The sequence below is a fragment of the Apis mellifera genome, linkage group LG1 (genome assembly GCF_003254395.2).
Source record: "Apis mellifera strain DH4 linkage group LG1, Amel_HAv3.1, whole genome shotgun sequence".
In the NCBI taxonomy this organism is placed as follows: Eukaryota; Metazoa; Arthropoda; class Insecta; order Hymenoptera; family Apidae; genus Apis; species Apis mellifera.
The window spans coordinates 14,091,996-14,113,585 of NC_037638.1; the positions used below are offsets into that span (position 1 = coordinate 14,091,996).

The following is a 21,590-nucleotide window of genomic DNA, read 5'->3' on the forward strand; positions in this document are numbered from 1 at the left end:
AATAAATTATAAAAATTATAAATAATTATAGATTAAATAGATTATTAACATTTCAGTTAAAATTTCATTTTTTCGAAATTATTAAATTTATATTTAAATTCATGTAATTTCTAAGATATATATTATAATAAGTATATTTAAAATTATTTGTAATGTTTAAAATTATAAGAATAAAATAAAAATTAACAGATATAATAAAGCAAAATAAAATTTATATTTTTAAATAATTAATAATAATTAAATTGCATTTCATAAATATTTAGAATATTTTGAAAGTAAACAATTTTTTTAAAATTTTTATTTTAATTTTCATGATTTTGTTCAAATGTAGATAATTTTGTCTTAAGATAATTATCTGAAATTGTGTTTATAAATATATATATTTAGAATTCCATAAGTCATTAGTTCTTTTATACATTCTTTTTTCTATGTTGGTATTGAAACATTCGAAAATTCCTAGTCTATTAAAATGATACGATTCACATGTTTACTTTGCATAGATATTCAATTTTTAATTTATAATTTAAAAACATGGTATTATTTTTTTTCATAAAAATATTAGAAATTATTCTCATATTTATAAATATATATTATTTGAGAAAATATAATAATATATACTAAAAACTAATATTTAAGTTTTTTATTCATTACTTAAGCAAAAAAAGTGTGATATACAATTGAATAATAAAATAATATTTCATAACATTTTTATAATAAATTTTAAAATAAAAAAAAAAGAAAAACGAAAGCTAAAAGGAAAAAAGTAAAGAAAATGAAAAAAGAAAAAGAAAAAAAAACAAATATAAAATATAATTTAAAAAAGACACTAAAATTTTAATATTTTTCTGCACACTAGTTTTGTGACATAAGCAAGCAGACTATAAATCTAGCAATGCATGCTGGTTCTGCAGCATTATATTGTACTAGTAAGAATAGTTGCAGCGGCGTTCCGCTTGCTGCCTATAAGTCGCCATTGTTTCTTAAAGTGAGCAAATGAATAAACGAACAAAGAGACTAAAATCAATGTACAATAGTGAATATTGTATTTCTTTATCAATAGAAACTGATCAAGAATTAGGAATAATAAATAGCATGTTTTATGCTTTAAATTTTATGTTATTTTCTTATTTATTTATGTAGAATTAAAAAATCGACAAAAGAATTTAGAAATTGCATTTTGAAGATAGAAAATACATTCAATATTTATTTCTTAATTAGTGATGCTTTCATAATTTCTACAGTGGTAATAATGGTGCTAAGTGTTGTGTTCTTCCATGCTAGAATCAGTGAAAGAAAAATCTTAATAAATAGTCCAATTGTATTTAATGCGTTTTTTTGATTGCTGATTAATTGAATTAATTATCGCGGGAAAAACTTTTAACAATTAAAAAAGTTAAATTTCTCGTGATCATTCTTTATTTTTTTCTTTTTTTAAAAATTATTATTTATATAGTAAAAAATTCATAATTGTTATTTATTATTGTTATATTATAATCTGCTTGAACGAAATTCGAACAATTTTTTTTTATATCTAAAAATTGAATTTTCATTTTGTGGAACATTATGTGATACTTTCTAGATTTTGCTATTTGCTTCCTCCATCATTTTCGCATTTGTGATGATCGATATAAAAAGGTTAGTATTGCTAAAACTAATAATAAAAATAATAATAAATTTAATTATTAAATTAATTATGAAAATTTGAATTATCTTTTTTTGACAAATAGATTTAATTAAATTGAGATGAATATATATCCTAATATCAATACAAGTTAAATTAAACATATTTTGATAGATATAACAATAATATATGTTATGATAATGTTCTTTTAGAAATATAAAAATTAAAAAGAATATAGAAATTAAAAAATGTGATTTTTTAATTTTTAGAGATAATAAACAAGGCTAAAAAATGGATAAAAAATTTGACATTTAGAGTTATTGGTATGCGCAGATCCATTCCTATCCGCGCATCGTTCGAATAGGGTATGAAAAATATATACAATTCGCGGTAAAGAAAACATTGAACGAAACCAATTGAAACACGTGTACTTTGTTAAATAATGTATTATTCTCAGAAGTTTTCCCTATATTTGTCAAATTCTTTACATACATTTTTTTCAATCATTGACAATTGTAATGAACATTTCCTTACATTTATTTCATCATTATGCTTTTTTTATTTCAAAAAAGTATATGAGTAATGTATTTAAATTGTGATATTGCGGAAATTTTACAAGAATGATACAATTAATATTAACAATTTAAAATATATATAAAATAAATTTATATATATATATATATTAAATAGATAATATATATTTTTATAAATAGATGAAATCATTGTTTATTGTATATATACTATTATTATTTTATGATATTTTAATCTTTTATATAATATATTAAAATTCTAACTTAGATTATATATAGAAAAAAATTTTTTGTGGATGAATAAATAAAAATAATTAAATTATTTTATAATGATAGCAAATAATAAAAGCAATAATAATAATAAAAATTATTTATTATCTATTATGTTTAATTATTTATAATATCTATTTCAGAATGCAAGAATTTTTTTTATATCAAGAAAAACGTCTTTGCCATATGACAACAATGTTAATATTGTTGCTATTGTATTTAAATGATGTACATCTTGCAAATGGTAAGTGTATATAGAAATTGTTTATATCAAATCAAATGTAAAGCAAATTTTATGAATAAAAAAAGAATATTATGCTTTATTGAATTACAGAAAAATAATTAATCCTGTCTTTATAATCTTATATAATAGAATAATTTATTTTTTTTTGTATAAGTTATTTTATAATAATATGTGAAATTATATATTTGATAATATATTAAGACAACAGAATACCATTAAAAAGTTCAAATTTTAATTTAATAGATAATATTTGATTAAATGTTCAATTACATTTTCATTTTTGAAGAAATTAAACATAATAAATATAAAAAAATTCATAATTAATGATTAAAAAAATAATTGAAAGAATAATATCTTAAAAAATTATCTTAGGCTCATGCGAGTTTCCCATTGCATGGACTGGAGAATGGTATCAATATGGAAAACCAGTTTCAATTACTGTAAATGCAACATTTCTGGGTGAAAGGATGTGTATAGAACGGTCAGAACATTCTTATATTGTATAGTAAGTATTGCAATAACAATACTTTTGAGAATAGATAGATAGAAAAAGAATAATATACAAGATACAAACAAAATTGCAAAACAAAATTCTATAATTATTATATAATATTTCAGCGGTGATAATTGCTATTATTGTATAATTGTTAATGATCGACATGAGAATGTGATTCAATTTCGTGAAGGTTAGTCCAAATTTCTTTGCAAGAAATGTATGTATTATAATTTGATATTTTGTTTCTCAAATGTAGTTTATTTTTCCTGTCAGGATGGTGCAATGCTGAACAAACCACTTTGGATGATATGTGCTCAAATACAATTAAATCCGATGATACTTTATATTCAATGTTTCGTGTTAATTCCAAACCAATACCCTGCCCTTTCAGTGGACCATCATTTACATTTACCTATGATAAAGGTTTTGGTGAATGTGCAATGCCTATTAGTCTTGGAGAGAAATGCACTGATGAAAGTAAATTGCTTCTCAAATATCAGGCTTGCCCAGACATTGAACGAAGTGAAAGTAACAGTAAGCTCAATATTATTGTTATAAATTGATTATTGAATATGGATTATTATTATAAAAATAGGTATTTTTGAATAAGTATGTTTTTATATTATTTTTATTGATGAATGCATTTTTTTCATATTTTAGCGGAAGAATTACAATGTCTTGCTGTATGGAACGATGGTCGTAATAAATATCTTGTTGGAACATTGAAAGGAAGAAGTATATCGGGTGCCGAAAAAACATATAGGTACATACTATATATAGGATAGACCAAGACAAATTGATATAGTAAAATTATTTGCACATTTTATATATATAACTAGATTATAAATATATATTAATATATACTATACATATTTTATACTACATATATACATTTATATAGATATATATTTTTTATTTAATTGCTGTTTATAATAGAATGTCAATATTACATAATCGTTTTGATTTTTATGAAAAAAAATTTTTATATTGATTTTTTTAATTTGTTTAGACATATTACATAAAATTTTATACTTCAAATTATTCCATTCTTTATATTGAATTATTTGAAAATAAATTTTTTTATTTTATTCATATATATCCATATTTTTTTATGAAGATATTTTTATGTAATAACTTTCTGTAGGACATATTGATACATCTTCTTTGAAGTATGTTGTATCAATTTGTTCCAATTATCTCTAATTAGATTTTTTCTTTTTTTTCTAGAAAAATGGTTCACAATTATGTAAAGAATATTGTGATGAAATATTCTAAGATATTTTTGACAAAGCTTATACTACAAAAGAAGGTTCATTATCAAAGTGCAAATATATATAAAACAAATAAGATGATTTTATTATGGCATATTAATAAAAAAATAGGAGTCCTGATGTAAAAAAATAAATTACTCAAAATATTATCAAATTTTAAATAATAATTTAGAACATAAATTATAATTATATTATAATCAACATGACTGAAGTAATATATTTTAAATAATAAAAATAGTTATTAAGTGATGGAATAATAACAAGATATTTTATATATGTATTAACATTTAATAACAGCAGTATCAACTTGTCCTGCTATGGGGTAAGTTGATGCATTTTGATTTCATTAAATACAAGTTTCCTAATTTATTTTATATATTATATTAAATATTCACTTATATAAAAGAGCCAATATTTTAACATATTTTTTATTAGGTAATTAATTTAAACAAAAATTGAAAAAATTAAAAACTGAGAAATGTATCAACTTGTCTCGGTCTTTCCTATATGCATGTGTATGTTAGTTATTATTAATATAACAAAAATTGGTTTTCATATTCAGTATCAATTTTTTTTATTTTTTTTTTTTTTCAATCAGATGTTTTCTGTATGAAGAGAAAACACATCATCAGGGAAAAGTAGTTTATTTACTCGCTCAATCAGGCGAACCAACTTGTAACGGTTTAACTACTGTTTCTGAAGGATCACCAACTATAAAACTTACAAAAGGTATATAAAAATTTTTAAATTTGATCAAGAATTTTAATTTTTTATACTATTTATAGTTGATAAAGAGCACAACAAATGTAAATATCCTTCATGGATTACTGAACATCATGATTGGCGTTCTTTAGATGGTACTAAAATTTATCATTTCACAAATAAAAATGCAACACTTAAAATTAAAATACAAAAAGTCGATGGAGATATGTTTCACGAAGAAAAGATTGTCTGCCATAACTTAGAAAAATTATATCCGACAGAAAATTCACAAGGATATAAAGTAAAGTTAATCGCTCATGTTACTAGTGGATGGTAAGTAGTGATTATAGCATGTTACAGATCTGAAACTATGATATATAATAAGAATATTATATTACAGTGATATTGGTTATGTTTGTATGATATTTCACAAAAGAGATCATCACATTATAGAATTACAGCAATCAAGTAAGTTCAACTTGATATTTTATTTTTTGAATATTCGAACTATATTATTTTATTATCTTAAATATTAAACATTTTTAGATCAAAAAGCTATAATGCCAGATGAAGCATGTTCTCTTATAGATATATCTACAATGCCATATACCACTTTAATAAGTAAGTAACTTGAAATTTAAAATAAGATCATATTTCCTAAAATCATGTGTTCAAAATTTCTTTTATTTATAAAATTGTCATTTTTATAATAAACTTACAAAATAAATAGTATATGAATTTTATTTTTAATATAAAATAAGATAATAAAAAATTTTCATTTTGATAAAAAAATAATAAAATTTCTAAATCATTTTAAAAAATAATTTTGGTCACGCTTTCTCTGAATATTGAATTTTTTTATAATCTCAAAATTTCATCTCATTTTAAAACTAAAATATTACGTATATATAATATTTTACTAAATTTATTTAAATAAATATAATATAATGAAAATATACGGATTATTCATAAAAATATGGGATACCTATGGAGGATGGATTCTAGATATCAAAAAATTCATATATTCGATAAGATTTAATTAACGAGTTATAAACATTTTAAATTTGTATTAGATAGAATGAAAATGCTTAATTAAGTATGCAGTAATACTGTATTGCAATGTCACTTGCATAACACAGTCCTTTAATGAAAGTAAATACATTGATATCTTTTTATATATAAATTATTCTGAATTTTTTATTATTTCTGAATTTCAATGTAACATAATATATAATGTACGTAAACATCATATAATATATAATAATTAAGTATGCAACATTTTTATATCGTTTTAAAAAAAAATTTTAATCATATAAATCGAAATCTATATAACTTGTTATTTAATAAAAATTTATTTCGGACAAGTTATTGTGAATTCCACAATATTCGACATTATGTGATAATATTTTAAAATCATAGATAAATCATTGTATTATATTCAACTTGTACTTGCCGAAATGCAAATAGAACTAAATCAAAGCTTATTCATAAAATTTCGAATTAGAAAAATTGAATGTTTTTATACGCATAATTGTTCTTTGATTATTTTTATATATATCTAAGTATTAAAAATATTTGAATTTATTTAAATTTCAAATTATTAAACATGATTTAATAATATTAATGACAAATCTTTATCTTTATTTCATTTATATTCAATATTTCTTGTGCAAAAAGATATAATCGATTTAAATATCACATATTAATATCACATATCCATAAAAAATATATTCATATAGCAATTGTTTTTTTATGTTATGAATGAATATTACGAATTCACTTATTTTTTTTTTTAAATTTTTATTTCTTATTTATATATACGAATAAAAATCAGAACAAAGCAATACTTTAGCAATAGGAAATTATTAATTTATATTTTTTATAAATATTTTTGTATTTAATACACACAAACAGATTTCGAATATTACTATTTCATTTTTCTTTCTATTTAGATTCTTTTTTTAATGCCCACAATCACCGTTCAATTATTAGCAACGCTATTTTGGCAATACATTGTCATATTGCGAATTATATTCGTAAATTCAGATTATATATTCAGATTAACTCAGAACTTACGAATATTCGTAAGTTTAGAGTTGATGAAATAATACATATTTGAATACAATAAAGTCTAAAGTTCAAAATAAAATTTTAATGAAATGATAAAATATAATATAAAATTAAAAGTATATATAAAAATATTTATATAAAATTAAATTATGCAATAATAAATAATAATCAGTTACCGAAATAATTTTATTTAAAAAAGTTAATGTGAATAGTGAATAAAAAAAAGTATCGCTAATATGTAAAATTAAAAATAATGAAAAAGAAAATATAATGCTTCATATGATTTTTTTAGTGGATAAAACGCGGTATTAATATATGATTAAAATATAGATATTAAATTTTAATTATTATTTTTTTCTATTTAATAATCTCATATTAGAATAAAAAATATTGAATTCGAATGAAATAGCAATAAAGATTTTTCAATTGATCTATAAAATTTAAATTGACCCAAGTATCATTAGTTTCTTGTACATGTGAATAGAAGCAAATTTATAATTTGCATTAAATATGATAAAAAAACACATTCAATCTTTCTAATCTGATCTTATAGGAATTTTGATTTGTTCTTATGGATTTCGATAAATAAGTAAGTCATTGAATGTCATACAATAATTCAACTATGGATTTAGATAAAATGATGTGTGTGTTAATATTCTGAAATTTACTCGAGATAAGTTTTTGTTAAATAAAAAATATTTAATATTATGATACACTGAAATTCAGAAAATTCAGAATTATATGTAAAAGAATATCAGTTTATTAATTTTCATTGAAAAACATGCTATTACACTACGATACTGACATATATTAGGCTGAGTATTCTCACTTTTTCGCCGTCTCACTGTATTTTAATACAAACTTAAAATATTTATAATTCGTTTATTAAATCTTATTGAACATATATCTATATGAACTTTTTTCATCGTTTTAAAATTTAGAATTCATCCTGTGAAAGTGATCCATATTTTTATAAACACCTTGTATATAAGAATTTTTGAAAATATTTGTATTTAAATAAAACAAGTATAAAAAAAAAGATTATATTTCTAGTTTAATTTAATACTAAATTATATCAATAATAAAAAAATATTAAAATTTAGTTATTATTAATTTTTAATATCTATAATATTAAAATATTTTTTTTATCGAGAAGTAATAATAATTAGTTAACTGTGGAATCTAGTTTTAAAAATCTTTCATAGAATGTTTAATTATAATTAAATAATAACGAATATAGATGTTGAAGCAAATTATAAATTTTATGAAAAGAGTAAAGTAAAAGAAAAAAGGATTATATTTTTATTCAATTGAAAAAATTGAGAATTCATTGTTGAAAATATTATTATTAAAAACTTATATTTAAAAACTTAAAAATTATCAGGAAATAATAAAAATCAAATTAATAGAAGATCGTAAGAAAAATTAAAAAAAATAAATAAATAATAAGAAATTCAGTTGATTTCATTGTAATTATTTTAGTATCACAAAATGATATTTCACATGCTTCAATATTGTAATTTATAGATTTCATTTTTTGAGCTGGTGGCATCATCTAAGTAGATTTTTTGATGGTGTATAAAATTGGGGTATAATCGATATACCAAAAGATATATCAATCGGGGTATAATCAATATACCAAAGATAATTATCAAACTTTTTTTTATAAAATACATAACAATTTTATTGATAATATAAAGAAAACATACCACTAAATGACATGTTTATGTTTACTTCTTAGTAAAATTAGAAATTTTTGTAAATAATAATTTTTTATTACAAAGTTACATTACATAAATATTATATTACATAGATAATAACATATATACTACTGGTAATTTAAAGCATGTACATATAATAAAATCAATAAATCATAAAAATGCAATAATTGGAAAAAAGGAATATCTTAAGAAACGCTCTTATTTAAAGAATTGTTTAATTTCAGTTATATGATTACAAAATATAACATATATGTTGATTTCTTATTATAATAGGTTCTTCATTACGTCAAAGAAAATGTCCTAATCCTGGACGATACATTATACTTGGACCATTTGATATATCTACTTCGTTTCGCCAACAACATCATAATGAAAGACAGTCTAGAATTAATAAAAGAAGAACTTGGCATGAAGAATTACCTCAAAAAGAATTACACGAACAATATCAACAAATTCATCATCATCATCATCATCATCATCATCATCATCATCATCAACAACAACAACAACAACAACAATATGAAGGAGGACAACATCAACAACAAAGAGGAGATTGTAAGAGTACCAATGTTCAAATAGGTTGTGTCTCATCGAATCAGACAGAAATTGTTATTGGAAAAACATGTGATACTGAAGAAGCAAGTAAGCATTCTTTATGTCATACTTCTTTTTAATATTTTTTATTTATACGAATTTTAAATATGAAAAAAATGAGTAAATGTTGTTGTAGCATATTATTGTCATGGCAGTTGGAAAGAAAAAGATACTTGGTATACAATAGTGTCATTAAAAACCAATCAAGCTTCTTTAAGTTTCGGACAAACTTTTTGTTTCTCTATGCGATTTAGTAATAATATAGAAAAAACATCCATGACTGCAAGAGCAGTTAAAACAAAAGTCTCTGAACAAAAACTTTGGTTAACTAAATTAGATCGCATTTGTCGCAGAGAACAAGTTGAAGATGAACGGTCTTATACACTTATTAATCAAGGTATTTCAAACGAAAAATGTAAATTTGTTTTTTTTTTTCTTATTTTTCTTTTATTTCCAACTTTTTTTAGTTTTTTTTTTTCATATATTTCTTTGTTATATTTATAAAATATATTGCTTTGTGAAATATTTATTGAGATATAAAATGTTTTAAACTATAATCTAATAATAATTATATCATTACTATTTCAGGCGTTTGCGAAGACGTGGAAAAAGCGTATTCCAGTTTAGCATCATTTTTTTCTAATTCTAGAATCTTATATATTGCAGTTATAGGAAATTATGCTGCATACATATTTTTATTAAGATGATATGCCACTTCCACATGAATTGATATCTTTAATGGAAGATTTATTTTATTTTATTATTATTATAATTTTTCTTTTTTTTCTTCTTTTTCTTCTCCTCCTCCTCCTCCTCCTCCTCCTCCTCCTCCTCCTCCTCCTCCTCCTTCTTCTTCTTCTTTTTCTTCTTCCTCTTCTTCTTCTTCTTCTTCTTATTATTATTATTATTATTATTATTATTATTATTATTATTATCATCATCATTAATATTAATATTAATATTAATATTAATATTATTACTATTATTAAACATGTGGATTCAGCTAAACACAGAACTCTATCAACAAATCCCTATGATTTTTAAATTTTTTAATAATCAAAATCAAAAATGAATAATTTAATTTAATTGATTAAATTTAACAATTCGTGACATATTAGGTGTTAATTTATAGTTATTATTAATATTTTAATTTTCATAATATTCGATAGTAGTTAATAGATTTTTTTACTTCTAATCATTTTATTTCTTATTTTCGTAAAAGAAAATTATTGCGCTACTATGTATGTATGTATGTATATATGTATGTATATATGTATGTAAATATACATACATATATATATATGAAAGAACTTTTTTTTTCTAAATTTTAAAACGATGAAAAAAGTTCATATAGATATATGTTCGATAAGATTTAATAAACGAATTATAAATATTTTAAGTTTGTATTAAAATACAGTGAGACGGCGAAAAAGAGAATACTCAGCCTAATATATGTCAGTATCGTACTGCAATAGCATGTCTTTCAATGAAAATTAATAAACTGATATTCTTTTACATATAATTCTGAATTTTCTGAATTTCGTGTATCGTAATATTAAATATTTTTTATTTAACAAAAAGTTATCTCGCGTAAATTTCAGAATATTAACACACATATCATTTTATCTAAATCCATAGTTGAATTATTGTATGACACTCAATGACTTGCTTATTTATCGAAATCCATAAGAACAAATCAAAATTCCTATAAGATCAGATTAGAAAGATTGAATGTGTTTTTTTTATCATATTTAATGCAAATTATAAATTTGCTTCTATTCACATGTACAAGAAACTAATGATACTTGGGTCAATTTAAATTTTATAGATCAATTGAAAAATCTTTATTGCTATTTCATTCGAATTCAATATTTTTTATTCTAATATGAGATTATTAAATAGAAAAAAATAATAATTAAAATTTAATATCTATATTTTAATCATATATTAATACCGCGTTTTATCCACTAAAAAAATCATATGAAGCATTATATTTTCTTTTTCATTATTTTTAATTTTACATATTAGCGATACTTTTTTTTATTCACTATTCACATTAACTTTTTTAAATAAAATTATTTCGGTAACTGATTATTATTTATTATTGCATAATTTAATTTTATATAAATATTTTTATATATACTTTTAATTTTATATTATATTTTATCATTTCATTAAAATTTTATTTTGAACTTTAGACTTTATTGTATTCAAATATGTATTATTTCATCAACTCTAAACTTACGAATATTCGTAAGTTCTGAGTTAATCTGAATATATAATCTGAATTTACGAATATAATTCGCAATATGACAATGTATTGCCAAAATAGCGTTGCTAATAATTGAACGGTGATTGTGGGCATTAAAAAAAGAATCTAAATAGAAAGAAAAAATGAAATAGTAATATTCGAAATCTGTTTGTGTGTATTAAATACAAAAATATTTATAAAAAATATAAATTAATAATTTCCTATTGCTAAAGTATTGCTTTGTTCTGATTTTTATTCGTATATATAAATAAGAAATAAAAATTTAAAAAAAAAAATAAGTGAATTCGTAATATTCATTCATAACATAAAAAAACAATTGCTATATGAATATATTTTTTATGGATATGTGATATTAATATGTGATATTTAAATCGATTATATCTTTTTGCACAAGAAATATTGAATATAAATGAAATAAAGATAAAGATTTGTCATTAATATTATTAAATCATGTTTAATAATTTGAAATTTAAATAAATTCAAATATTTTTAATACTTAGATATATATAAAAATAATCAAAGAACAATTATGCGTATAAAAACATTCAATTTTTCTAATTCGAAATTTTATGAATAAGCTTTGATTTAGTTCTATTTGCATTTCGGCAAGTACAAGTTGAATATAATACAATGATTTATCTATGATTTTAAAATATTATCACATAATGTCGAATATTGTGGAATTCACAATAACTTGTCCGAAATAAATTTTTATTAAATAACAAGTTATATAGATTTCGATTTATATGATTAAAATTTTTTTTTAAAACGATATAAAAATGTTGCATACTTAATTATTATATATTATATGATGTTTACGTACATTATATATTATGTTACATTGAAATTCAGAAATAATAAAAAATTCAGAATAATTTATATATAAAAAAATATCAATGTATTTACTTTCATTAAAGGACTGTGTTATGCAAGTGACATTGCAATACAGTATTACTGCATACTTAATTAAGCATTTTCATTCTATCTAATACAAATTTAAAATGTTTATAACTCGTTAATTAAATCTTATCGAATATATGAATTTTTTGATATCTAGAATCCATCCTCCATAAGTGTCCCACATTTTTGTGAAATTGTATTCTTTCTTATTTTATTACTATATTAATCAACTTTTATTATCGTACTTATACTGATTGCTAATTGTTGATATAACTGAGGAATAATTCTATATCAAAAAATAAATCGAGATTATAGAATAAAATGTTACGCTTGTTTTCTAATTATTTAAAAAATCAATTTTAAATATTCAAAACATAGTCAAATGACATATATATCCAACGAATATTTAAAATGAATTTTCTATAATAGAAAACAAAATCTGATATAAAAAAATTTCATTCTCTATTTTCGATTTATTTTTTGTATATAGAATCATAAAAAATCTTTTCAATTATAATATTAGTTATACAGAACCATGTATATGTTGATTCAATCCGATATAGATAAGGATGTACTTAGATCTTAGATTTTAGATCTTATGCCCGTCCGTTTTATATAATGGTCGAGATTTTGCCCGAGAATATCTATTTACATCCTATAAATCTGTATATTTGCACTTGTATTTTTTATATAAGTATTATATATGTTGAAATCGAGCGAAAGATTTGCTCATATATTAAGAAACCACAAGTAATAATTTTTGTTTAAGATAAAAACAACGATACCTCGATCGTTTTTTGTGAGACCGAAATTTAAGATTTAAAGCATATAGTAGTAAACTATCAACTGACAAGATATTATGCACCTGCTTTTTTGTAAATATAAGCAGGATATAATGAAATAAGACCATGTTCAATTCATCACGAACAAAATTAATGTAATCCTATCACTGCTAATTTGATTAATTTAATGCGTAACAATTACAGTAAGAAAGAAAATACTTTTACCTCTTAACATTTTGTATATAATAATTTAAACATTGTATAAAAACTTTTAAAAAGAGTATGGATTTTTCCACTTACATAGTCAGTTATCATAGTTAAATATCGAGTGTTATTTTAAAAGAGATTTTTTACCGTGTTTATTTATTGTGAAAAATTGATAAATCGAAAAGAATGATAGTGGAAGAAGAGTAACACTCGATTAATGCATTACGCAATAGTGCATATGGTCTAATGCGGTTAAAATTCGTAAAAATATAATTAAAATATAAACTGGAATTATATCGGCGATCTATGATGCTCTTGTTTTTTTTTAAATATTGATAACGTGTACGTATTGTGCCTAATCAAATATCATTTTTCTTCGATTAGTGACAGATTTTCTTACAATAAGATTATACTATTTATTAATCTCATTGTATTTTCAACTATTTGTTATTGTTTATAAATGAAAATAGAGTGTAATTATGCAGAATTTAAGAATAAACGCGTATAAACAATATATGTATATCGTATATATATATATATATATATATACACACGATATGTACGCGTTCTCAGATATATATACACGTATACACAATATACATATAATATATTATTATATAATATATATTATATTATATTATATAATAATATATACTAATTATATTTACAATATATTATATTATAAACAATTGAGACTGTTCTGAAATTCGTATAATATTCAAGTACGATAATGTGCTGGTTCTAATCCGTAAGATAGACAAATTTTTAAGATAAATTCTTATTTTTATACGCATAAAAGTATCGTTCCAAACTCGATCCTTATTCTTCGCCATATATTTATATTTACTTTTTTTATTTGATTTATTTTATCTTATTTATTTACTTTTGATGAATTCAAAATTTATTTGTACTTCACTAAGTTCCTGATATGTTATGTATTCATTTGATAGAAATTAAGCATTTTATCATGCATCTTATTAAACTTGATTTGATCTATTTTATAAACACAATTTAACACATATTTTGATAATTATTAATGATACCTTTTTTATATATACATGAATAAAATAAATGAAAGAAAAATATTGTTGTTGTTGTGAGGTGAGTATTGATAAATCACGTAAAAATTAGTAAAATTAATATTAATCAAATTAGAATTTAAATATTATAAATTTAATGTACATTGAAATTTTTATACTTTCTATGTAAATAAAATTCAACGTAAGTATAGAAAAAAATACTCATGATTCAAATGATAATTTTTTTAAAAAATTATTAACGTATATTATACTTACGTATGCAATTTTTTTACATTTTTTATATTGATTGTATGTATCTATTAATTTGAATATAAAATTAAAAAAAGAAAATAGTAATATGTATACTTAAGAACCATGATTTTTTTATTTATTAAAATAATATCACCGCAACAACGACGATGGTGATGATAAGAATAATGACAGCGAAAATAAATTGAAAGATAAAAAAAAATTGAAAATAAAAGTAAGAAACATATAAAATTTTAACTTTTAAAAACGTATTATTTATGTTATAAATATTAAAATAAGCGAATGTATTCTATTGAAAATGGATCGATTATATAATAAGTATTATAATAAAAGATAAATACAATTGTGACAGTATATTAGACAATATATATTGTTTAATATGTATATACAATTGCTTTTTTTTTTAAATAAAAATCGATGAAAATACGAAAGAAAATTATTGCGAAATAATATAATGTATTTCAATTGTAAGAATAAGTAAAAAGATGATTTATGATTTAGTGATCTAAAATAGAATATCGTCACTTTTGCTTTGTAAAGATTTCTGATCAATATTCTATAACTACTATGTGTAACATTTATTATTATATTTTGAATATGAGAAAATACACACAAATATATTATACTATCGTATAAAGAGATCTATGTATATTTTATCTTACACGTAAGTAAATACAAACATTTATATAAATGTACAAATAATCATTATTATGTGTAAAAAAAAAAAAATATCGTTTAATTAAAATGCAATATTGCATGTAAATGTTATTATTAATTATATTATATCTATAAATATATAATCAATAGTGAGATTTTCTTTAGTTGAAATGAACAAAGAAAAAAAGAAAAAATTATAAATTATTTGTTGTAGATTGAATTTATTTTGTAAATAAGATTTTTTCATAGTAATTCATGTTTTATATATTCATTAATTTTTTTTCTTTTAATTTCTTATTTTTTTTTATTTAATATATTCTATATTCATATTTTATTCAGTATATTCTATTATATTTTATTATAAATGTAAAAAATAATATATCGGTAAAATATATATAAAAATACATGAAACATAATCGATAAAAATGTGTCTAATGTTTTGATAAAGCGGTCGATCAACTTGTTTGTGTTTTGATTTAACATATGTATAAATCGTTTGACTATTAGAGACTATGCGAGTATCTTCTATTTATATATTATTAATCTTGTGTTCTCTCTCTTTCTCTTTCTCTCTTTCTCTCTGTCTCTACGTTTTTTTTTCTTTCAAAATATTTTTTAGTTATTAGAAATTATTTTTCTAAATTTATGGCTATATATTTTATATGAAAAAAAAATGAAAAATGTAAAATTGAAAAGTAAAATGATGGAAAATAAAATGTAGGGCAAAGATGAGGTGAATGGCATTAGTAATATAGAAAACAGTTATGCATCTGCGCAGATGTACAGATTTATGAGGTTCAATATTTTGTCATGAATATGATCTTTATTCAAAAATACTTGATGTTGTACATACCTCATAAAATTACGCAATTTTTGATATACATTTAATATTATTTAATAAAATGTTTAAATTCATTTCATTTGTTTATATATATATATTATACATATAAAATATTTCTAATATTTTTTTATTTCTTTCTTTTTTTTCCATATAAATAAATTGTAAAATTAGTCAATTGTCAAAAATATTTACTATTGTATATTTAATTTCAATTGAATTAAAATTGATAATTTTTTATTTTTCTCAATTATAATGTTATATTTATATAATTTATTGATATGTTTAATTATATAATATCATTTATTCTTTTTTTCTTTTTATATTTTTCTTCATTTATTTTTGTTTAAAGTGCTTAACATCGTACAATATTTAAAAAAGCTATAATTGATTATTCATGTATAAAATGAGAAAGATTTTTAGAAATAAGAAAAAATTTTTTCAATTAAACTTGTTCATTTAGTATCATTACAAGAAATAGAAAAATTAAATAATTGTAGCATAAGATAAAAAAATGGAAAAGGAAAACGGAGAACGCAAAATAAAAAATTTTTGAAATAAAATAAAATAAACTACAAAATGAATTGAATTAAATAAAAAAAAAGACGATGTAGTAATAGAAAAAGCTAGCTAATAGAAAAAAACAAAAGAAATAAAGAAATGAATAAATGGGGGATGGTGCAGATGGGTGCGACAGTGCTGCTAGTTTAGCAGTTTTCACCCTTCGCAAAAGCGCAAGCGCTAATATCCTTTCTCGAAACTCTTACTACACGCCAGTAATCCGTGGAATGTGAAGGTAGAAGGTGCTATTATTTCAAAGGGATATAGCAGGTATTATTTCAAAGGAATATAGCAGGTATTATTTCAAAGGAATATAGTAAATCTTTCCTGTTATCTTTCATATTATGAAATATAAAGAAAAAAAAAAAGTTATTTTAATGAAAATTTAATTGATCTATTAAGTGTGGATTGTTTTTTTTCATTTAATTTGTATTTATTTTTTTTCTTTGCACATTTTTTTTCACACAGTATTGTTCATTATTTCATCACAATTGATTATTGTTTTTTGATTTGTTCCATCTTATTGTTCTGTATTATTCCTTTCTTTTGTTTCATTTGTGCAAATATCTAATTGCTTCATAATTCTCATTGCTAATGTAATTATAAATATTAAAAAATTCAGTTTTAAATTCGTTTATAAATTTATTTAAATTTTTTATCTTTTAAGTTAAAATGTACAATATATATATATATATATATATATATATATATATATATATATATATATATAACAAAGTAGATCATATCTATAATTAAAAAAATAAGATAAAATAAAAGAAATTAATTATAAAAAACGATTTGTTTTTTAAAAATTGCGAATATGTATAATTTAATATTGTATATACTGCGTGAATATATGAATATATTTATATAAAAACGTCAATGGCGTTATATCGTTATAATCGGCGTGTATACCTTGTTAAAAATTGAATAATTAAATTACAATTAATGAAATAATATATTATTGATAATCATTGATTTTTGTAATAATATTATAATATTGATTTATTATTTATTATTATTTCTGATTTCTAGATACATTTGCTTTGATTTATTTTTGTGCTTTTTATTTTTATTTCGCAGATTTTATTTTTGATATATAATAATAATTAAGAGTTTAATGATTATGTAAAAGAAATTTTTTTTGATCTAAAAGAAGAAGAAAAAATATCAACTTAATGAATATTTGTTAATAACAAGTTTTAATTAATTATAGATGTAGAAAAATTAAATATTTTATAATATATGATTACATATTATATATATTATATAATATATTATATAATATGATTTCGTAAAAAAAATTTGGTAATAATATTTGGTAATGAAATTATTAAATCAAATCCAAAACGATATAAATATTCATTTATATGCTGATTCCATTTCCATTCTTTTTATATGTATTTATATATTTTAATTCAATGAAATTTAATATTAAATTTTTATTAGATCTTATCCAAATGATTAAGAAATAAAAAATTCTGTAATTATTCAAATAGTACTTGAAACTTCAGATTGTTTCTTTTTGCGTTACAGAGACAGCTTATAAATCAATGGTTGATCGAAGAAAAAAGATTACTAGTATGAAAGAAAATAGAGGTGAAAATCGAATAGGATAGACATGTAGTGTTCAAATTTTATATGGATCACCCAACTATGTAGAAATTTTCAAATAAAATTCAATTAATAATTACATGATATATTTGAAGAATATATAAATGTTGATTAACGTATCACATTATTTCGGTAATCTGGTTAAAAAAGAAAGAAAGTAAAATAAATATTGTATTGTGACACATTTGAATTTCTTTCTTTTTTTTCAATTTTTTAATTGATATATTATAAAAAAAAAAGTACTGTTTGTTATATGAATAATAGAAAAAAAGTTAAGAAGCAAGAAATAAAAGTGAAAAAAGATTGGAGATAAGACAAGTGTAGAAAAGAAAGAAAATAAAACGGAAAAATATTATATAAAAAAGAAACATAATAAAAAGGAAGAAAAAGAAAAAAAAAGAGTAATTGAAGAAGAGAGAAAGAGTGGCATTACGAGGAACAAATAAAAGAGCCTCGTGACGGAGGGGCTTCGTACGGCCCTGGCGCGACTGCGGCATTGCACCCCCACAGGGGGTTCTTTGCCAAACTCACCAAACTCCCCTTCTACACCGGAACATAAAAATCACGTGAGTATTTGAAAATAAAAAAAATGAATTGAAATATAAAAGTGATAAAAATTATTTTTTTATTAATTCGACAACAGGGATGCTTGGTAGATGGTCGTGGGTCAAATCGTAGAAGCAGTGGCAATTCAAGGAATAACGATGGAACTGATTCAACAACAGCTGAATCACAGTCGCAATCGCAAACATCACGTGTTTCTAATGCCACGCATCGTTATAATGGAACAGAAAATTCCCGCGAAACCGATTTATTATCGCATGCTGCCTCTGCATTACGAAGATTACATTTTAAATCCGCAGGTGGAAGTCGAAGTTGCCGCACTGTTCCGAAAGTTGTCGTTATGGGATCAAGTACTGCTTCCGAAACAACAATTAATACTAGCACTGATAGTGCTAATACAATGCTTACAATGGTAAAATTATAGAAATTAAAATTATGCTATGCGTTACATAAGAAAATAAAAATATAATTAAGAATGAATGAAAAAAAACTGATTGTATAGGTGACAACAACGGATGGAGAACAACCAGATGACAGTTTTGATTTAATGGACATTCCATCGGAGATGTCACCATCAACTGCTGCTGCATCATCAATGGATGTACCATTATCTGAACCAATTTTACCGGCTCCACTTCCTTCATCTCCGGCAATTCCATCTTCTTCCTCTCCATCGATTGAATATTCGACTGAAGATGAGAAAGGATTTAAAATGTGTCCACCGTTAACTGGCACTGGTTTGAAATCAGATATTCCTATTACTTGCCTTGATATTCGTGCATCTAGTATTTCAAATCTCCTTGATGAAACCGATGCTCCTTCAATTGATTCAACGCCTATTATAATCCATAGTACTGTTAATGAGACTATCAGGGTATCTGTTTCCGGAAGAACCCCACCTCTTCCAGATCTCCGAACAACAGATTTTTTTAGGTTTGTGTATTATCTTTTTCTTTACATTTGCGTCCATTTTTTTTCGTTTTTATTATTCTCATCTAAAAAATGACTAAGTATAAAAATATGGATACCTGATATTCTATTTATTATATCACGTATTTTTGTAATCAGATATATCTATAAACAATTGAATTACATAACTAAAAAAAAAAAACAAATGAATATATAGATTGTAATTAAACAGAGCGACGTGGAAACAATAACTACAAAGCATAAACTCATATCATAAACAATGTTAATTATTAACAAAATGTATTTTTATAATTTACAAAAATTTTATCATCAACACGCTAACATTAATATCTTAGGCACAGCAAATGGAAATTCTTATTTTCTTTCTGGCATAATTTTGGAACACTACCATATATTTTACTTTCACATTGATTATTACTATAGTATCAAATTTTTTATTTTTTTTTCAGCACACCCGTAAGAGGTTCGGTCGACGCTGGTCAGCCAGAGAAAGATAGTTCAAATTCAATGTTAACATTAATTGTCGGTAGATCTCGAGAAAATGGGAATCAAGAAAATCGATTAAACGATATTGTATCCAATGAGAAAAAATATGAAGAAGGAAAATTGAATGTGAACGTTACTACGAATCCTTTGGATATATCATTAATAGAAGCTCGTACTAATAATAATCAGTCATCTGACAGTTCTGGAAGACCTAGTAGTAGCTCGACTAAACCTCGAAGAAAAGCAGCTGGTAAGTCACAATAATTGTTATAGGTGAACAATAAAGCGTTATTGTTCCGTCGATTAAATTAATCACGTTTGTTTAAAATATCTCAATAGGGATTGATGATTTTTTCCCAATATAATTTGTAAGAATCTATAGCACGCGAGAAAATAAAAAATAAAAATATGAAATAATGAGAGACAAAAAAACGGACAACATAGAGACAGGTTTTTGTAGTTGTTCTTGTTAAGAATATCAATTGTATTGTTTTCTTTCAGAATCGCATCCTCTCGTTTCAACCATTCATTCATGGGTCAGGCTCTTTTTCCCGTTTTGCGCAATAGGTATAAAGTTGATTGTGATCGAATTCTGCTTCGAGATATTTATCTTGGAAACCGAGAAATCACTAGACCAAATATACTATTAAATTTTAGAATAACGAATTAATTTAAAGAGAAATAAATTGCAATGATCAACTACTGATTGGATTTGGTTAGTAGTCTCTCGGATTCCTAATAGTTTTGTCTACGAAATTAATTTCATGATTATCTTCATTTTCGCTCCTTGTCGTTATAGCATTTTCTTATACATATACGTTCGGAAGTCAAAATATGAATACAATATTAGCAATCATTTTTGTCATTTTTAGTTGATTAATTTCAATTTTGCATCTCTTCGACTTTTCGATTTCTTCCTCTCTTTATTTTTCTTCCTTCTCCTCCCCCTCTCTCTCCTCGTCACAAATAGA

General features: G+C 22.1%; 2 protein-coding genes across 8 annotated transcripts in view; both read left to right on the forward strand.

Moving 5' to 3' along the window:
- The first annotated feature begins 800 nt into the window (after window positions 1-800).
- On the forward strand, window positions 801-10,301 carry LOC100577872. Of its 4 annotated transcripts, none has more exons than XM_026446200.1 (14): window positions 809-985; window positions 1,580-1,635; window positions 2,565-2,665; window positions 3,038-3,170; window positions 3,284-3,351; window positions 3,435-3,695; window positions 3,822-3,924; window positions 5,031-5,161; window positions 5,218-5,467; window positions 5,535-5,602; window positions 5,681-5,755; window positions 9,199-9,567; window positions 9,656-9,916; window positions 10,108-10,301. In XM_026446200.1, exons 1-14 carry the CDS (start codon window positions 893-895, stop codon window positions 10,224-10,226), a joined length of 2,088 nt encoding a protein of 695 aa, XP_026301985.1. In that variant the 5' UTR covers window positions 809-892; the 3' UTR covers window positions 10,227-10,301. The 4 variants fall into 4 exon arrangements, with proteins under 4 accessions (XP_026301988.1, XP_026301985.1, XP_026301986.1 ...); XM_026446201.1 differs by having other exon boundaries at window positions 888-1,025; XM_026446203.1 differs by lacking the exon at window positions 9,656-9,916 and having other exon boundaries at window positions 801-985.
- Window positions 10,302-18,955: 8,654 nt separating this feature from the next.
- Window positions 18,956-21,590, forward strand: part of LOC107964025 — a 19,270-nt gene continuing 16,635 nt past the window's right edge. For 3 of the 4 annotated variants that reach the window (XM_026446199.1, XM_016917495.2, XM_016917494.2), the window contains exons 1-5: window positions 18,956-19,205; window positions 19,283-19,615; window positions 19,706-20,136; window positions 20,583-20,869; window positions 21,121-21,186. In XM_026446199.1, coding sequence (XP_026301984.1) covers window positions 19,544-19,615; window positions 19,706-20,136; window positions 20,583-20,869; window positions 21,121-21,186 — 856 coding nt within the window. In that variant the 5' untranslated portion in view covers window positions 18,956-19,205; window positions 19,283-19,543. The remainder of the gene's footprint in view (window positions 19,206-19,282; window positions 19,616-19,705; window positions 20,137-20,582; window positions 20,870-21,120; window positions 21,187-21,590) is intronic. The other variant, XM_016917496.2, reaches the window with a different exon arrangement.

Bases quoted from the DNA above. Each gene is read 5' to 3' on its own strand.
- LOC100577872 (XM_026446200.1), top strand. From the start codon at position 893: ATGCATGCTGGTTCTGCAGCATTATATTGTACTAGTAAGAATAGTTGC. The intron at 2,666-3,037 runs GTAAGTGTATAT...AAATTATCTTAG, and splicing joins TGATGTACATCTTGCAAATG to GCTCATGCGAGTTTCCCATT. The intron at 3,925-5,030 runs GTACATACTATA...TTTTTCAATCAG, and splicing joins GGTGCCGAAAAAACATATAG to ATGTTTTCTGTATGAAGAGA.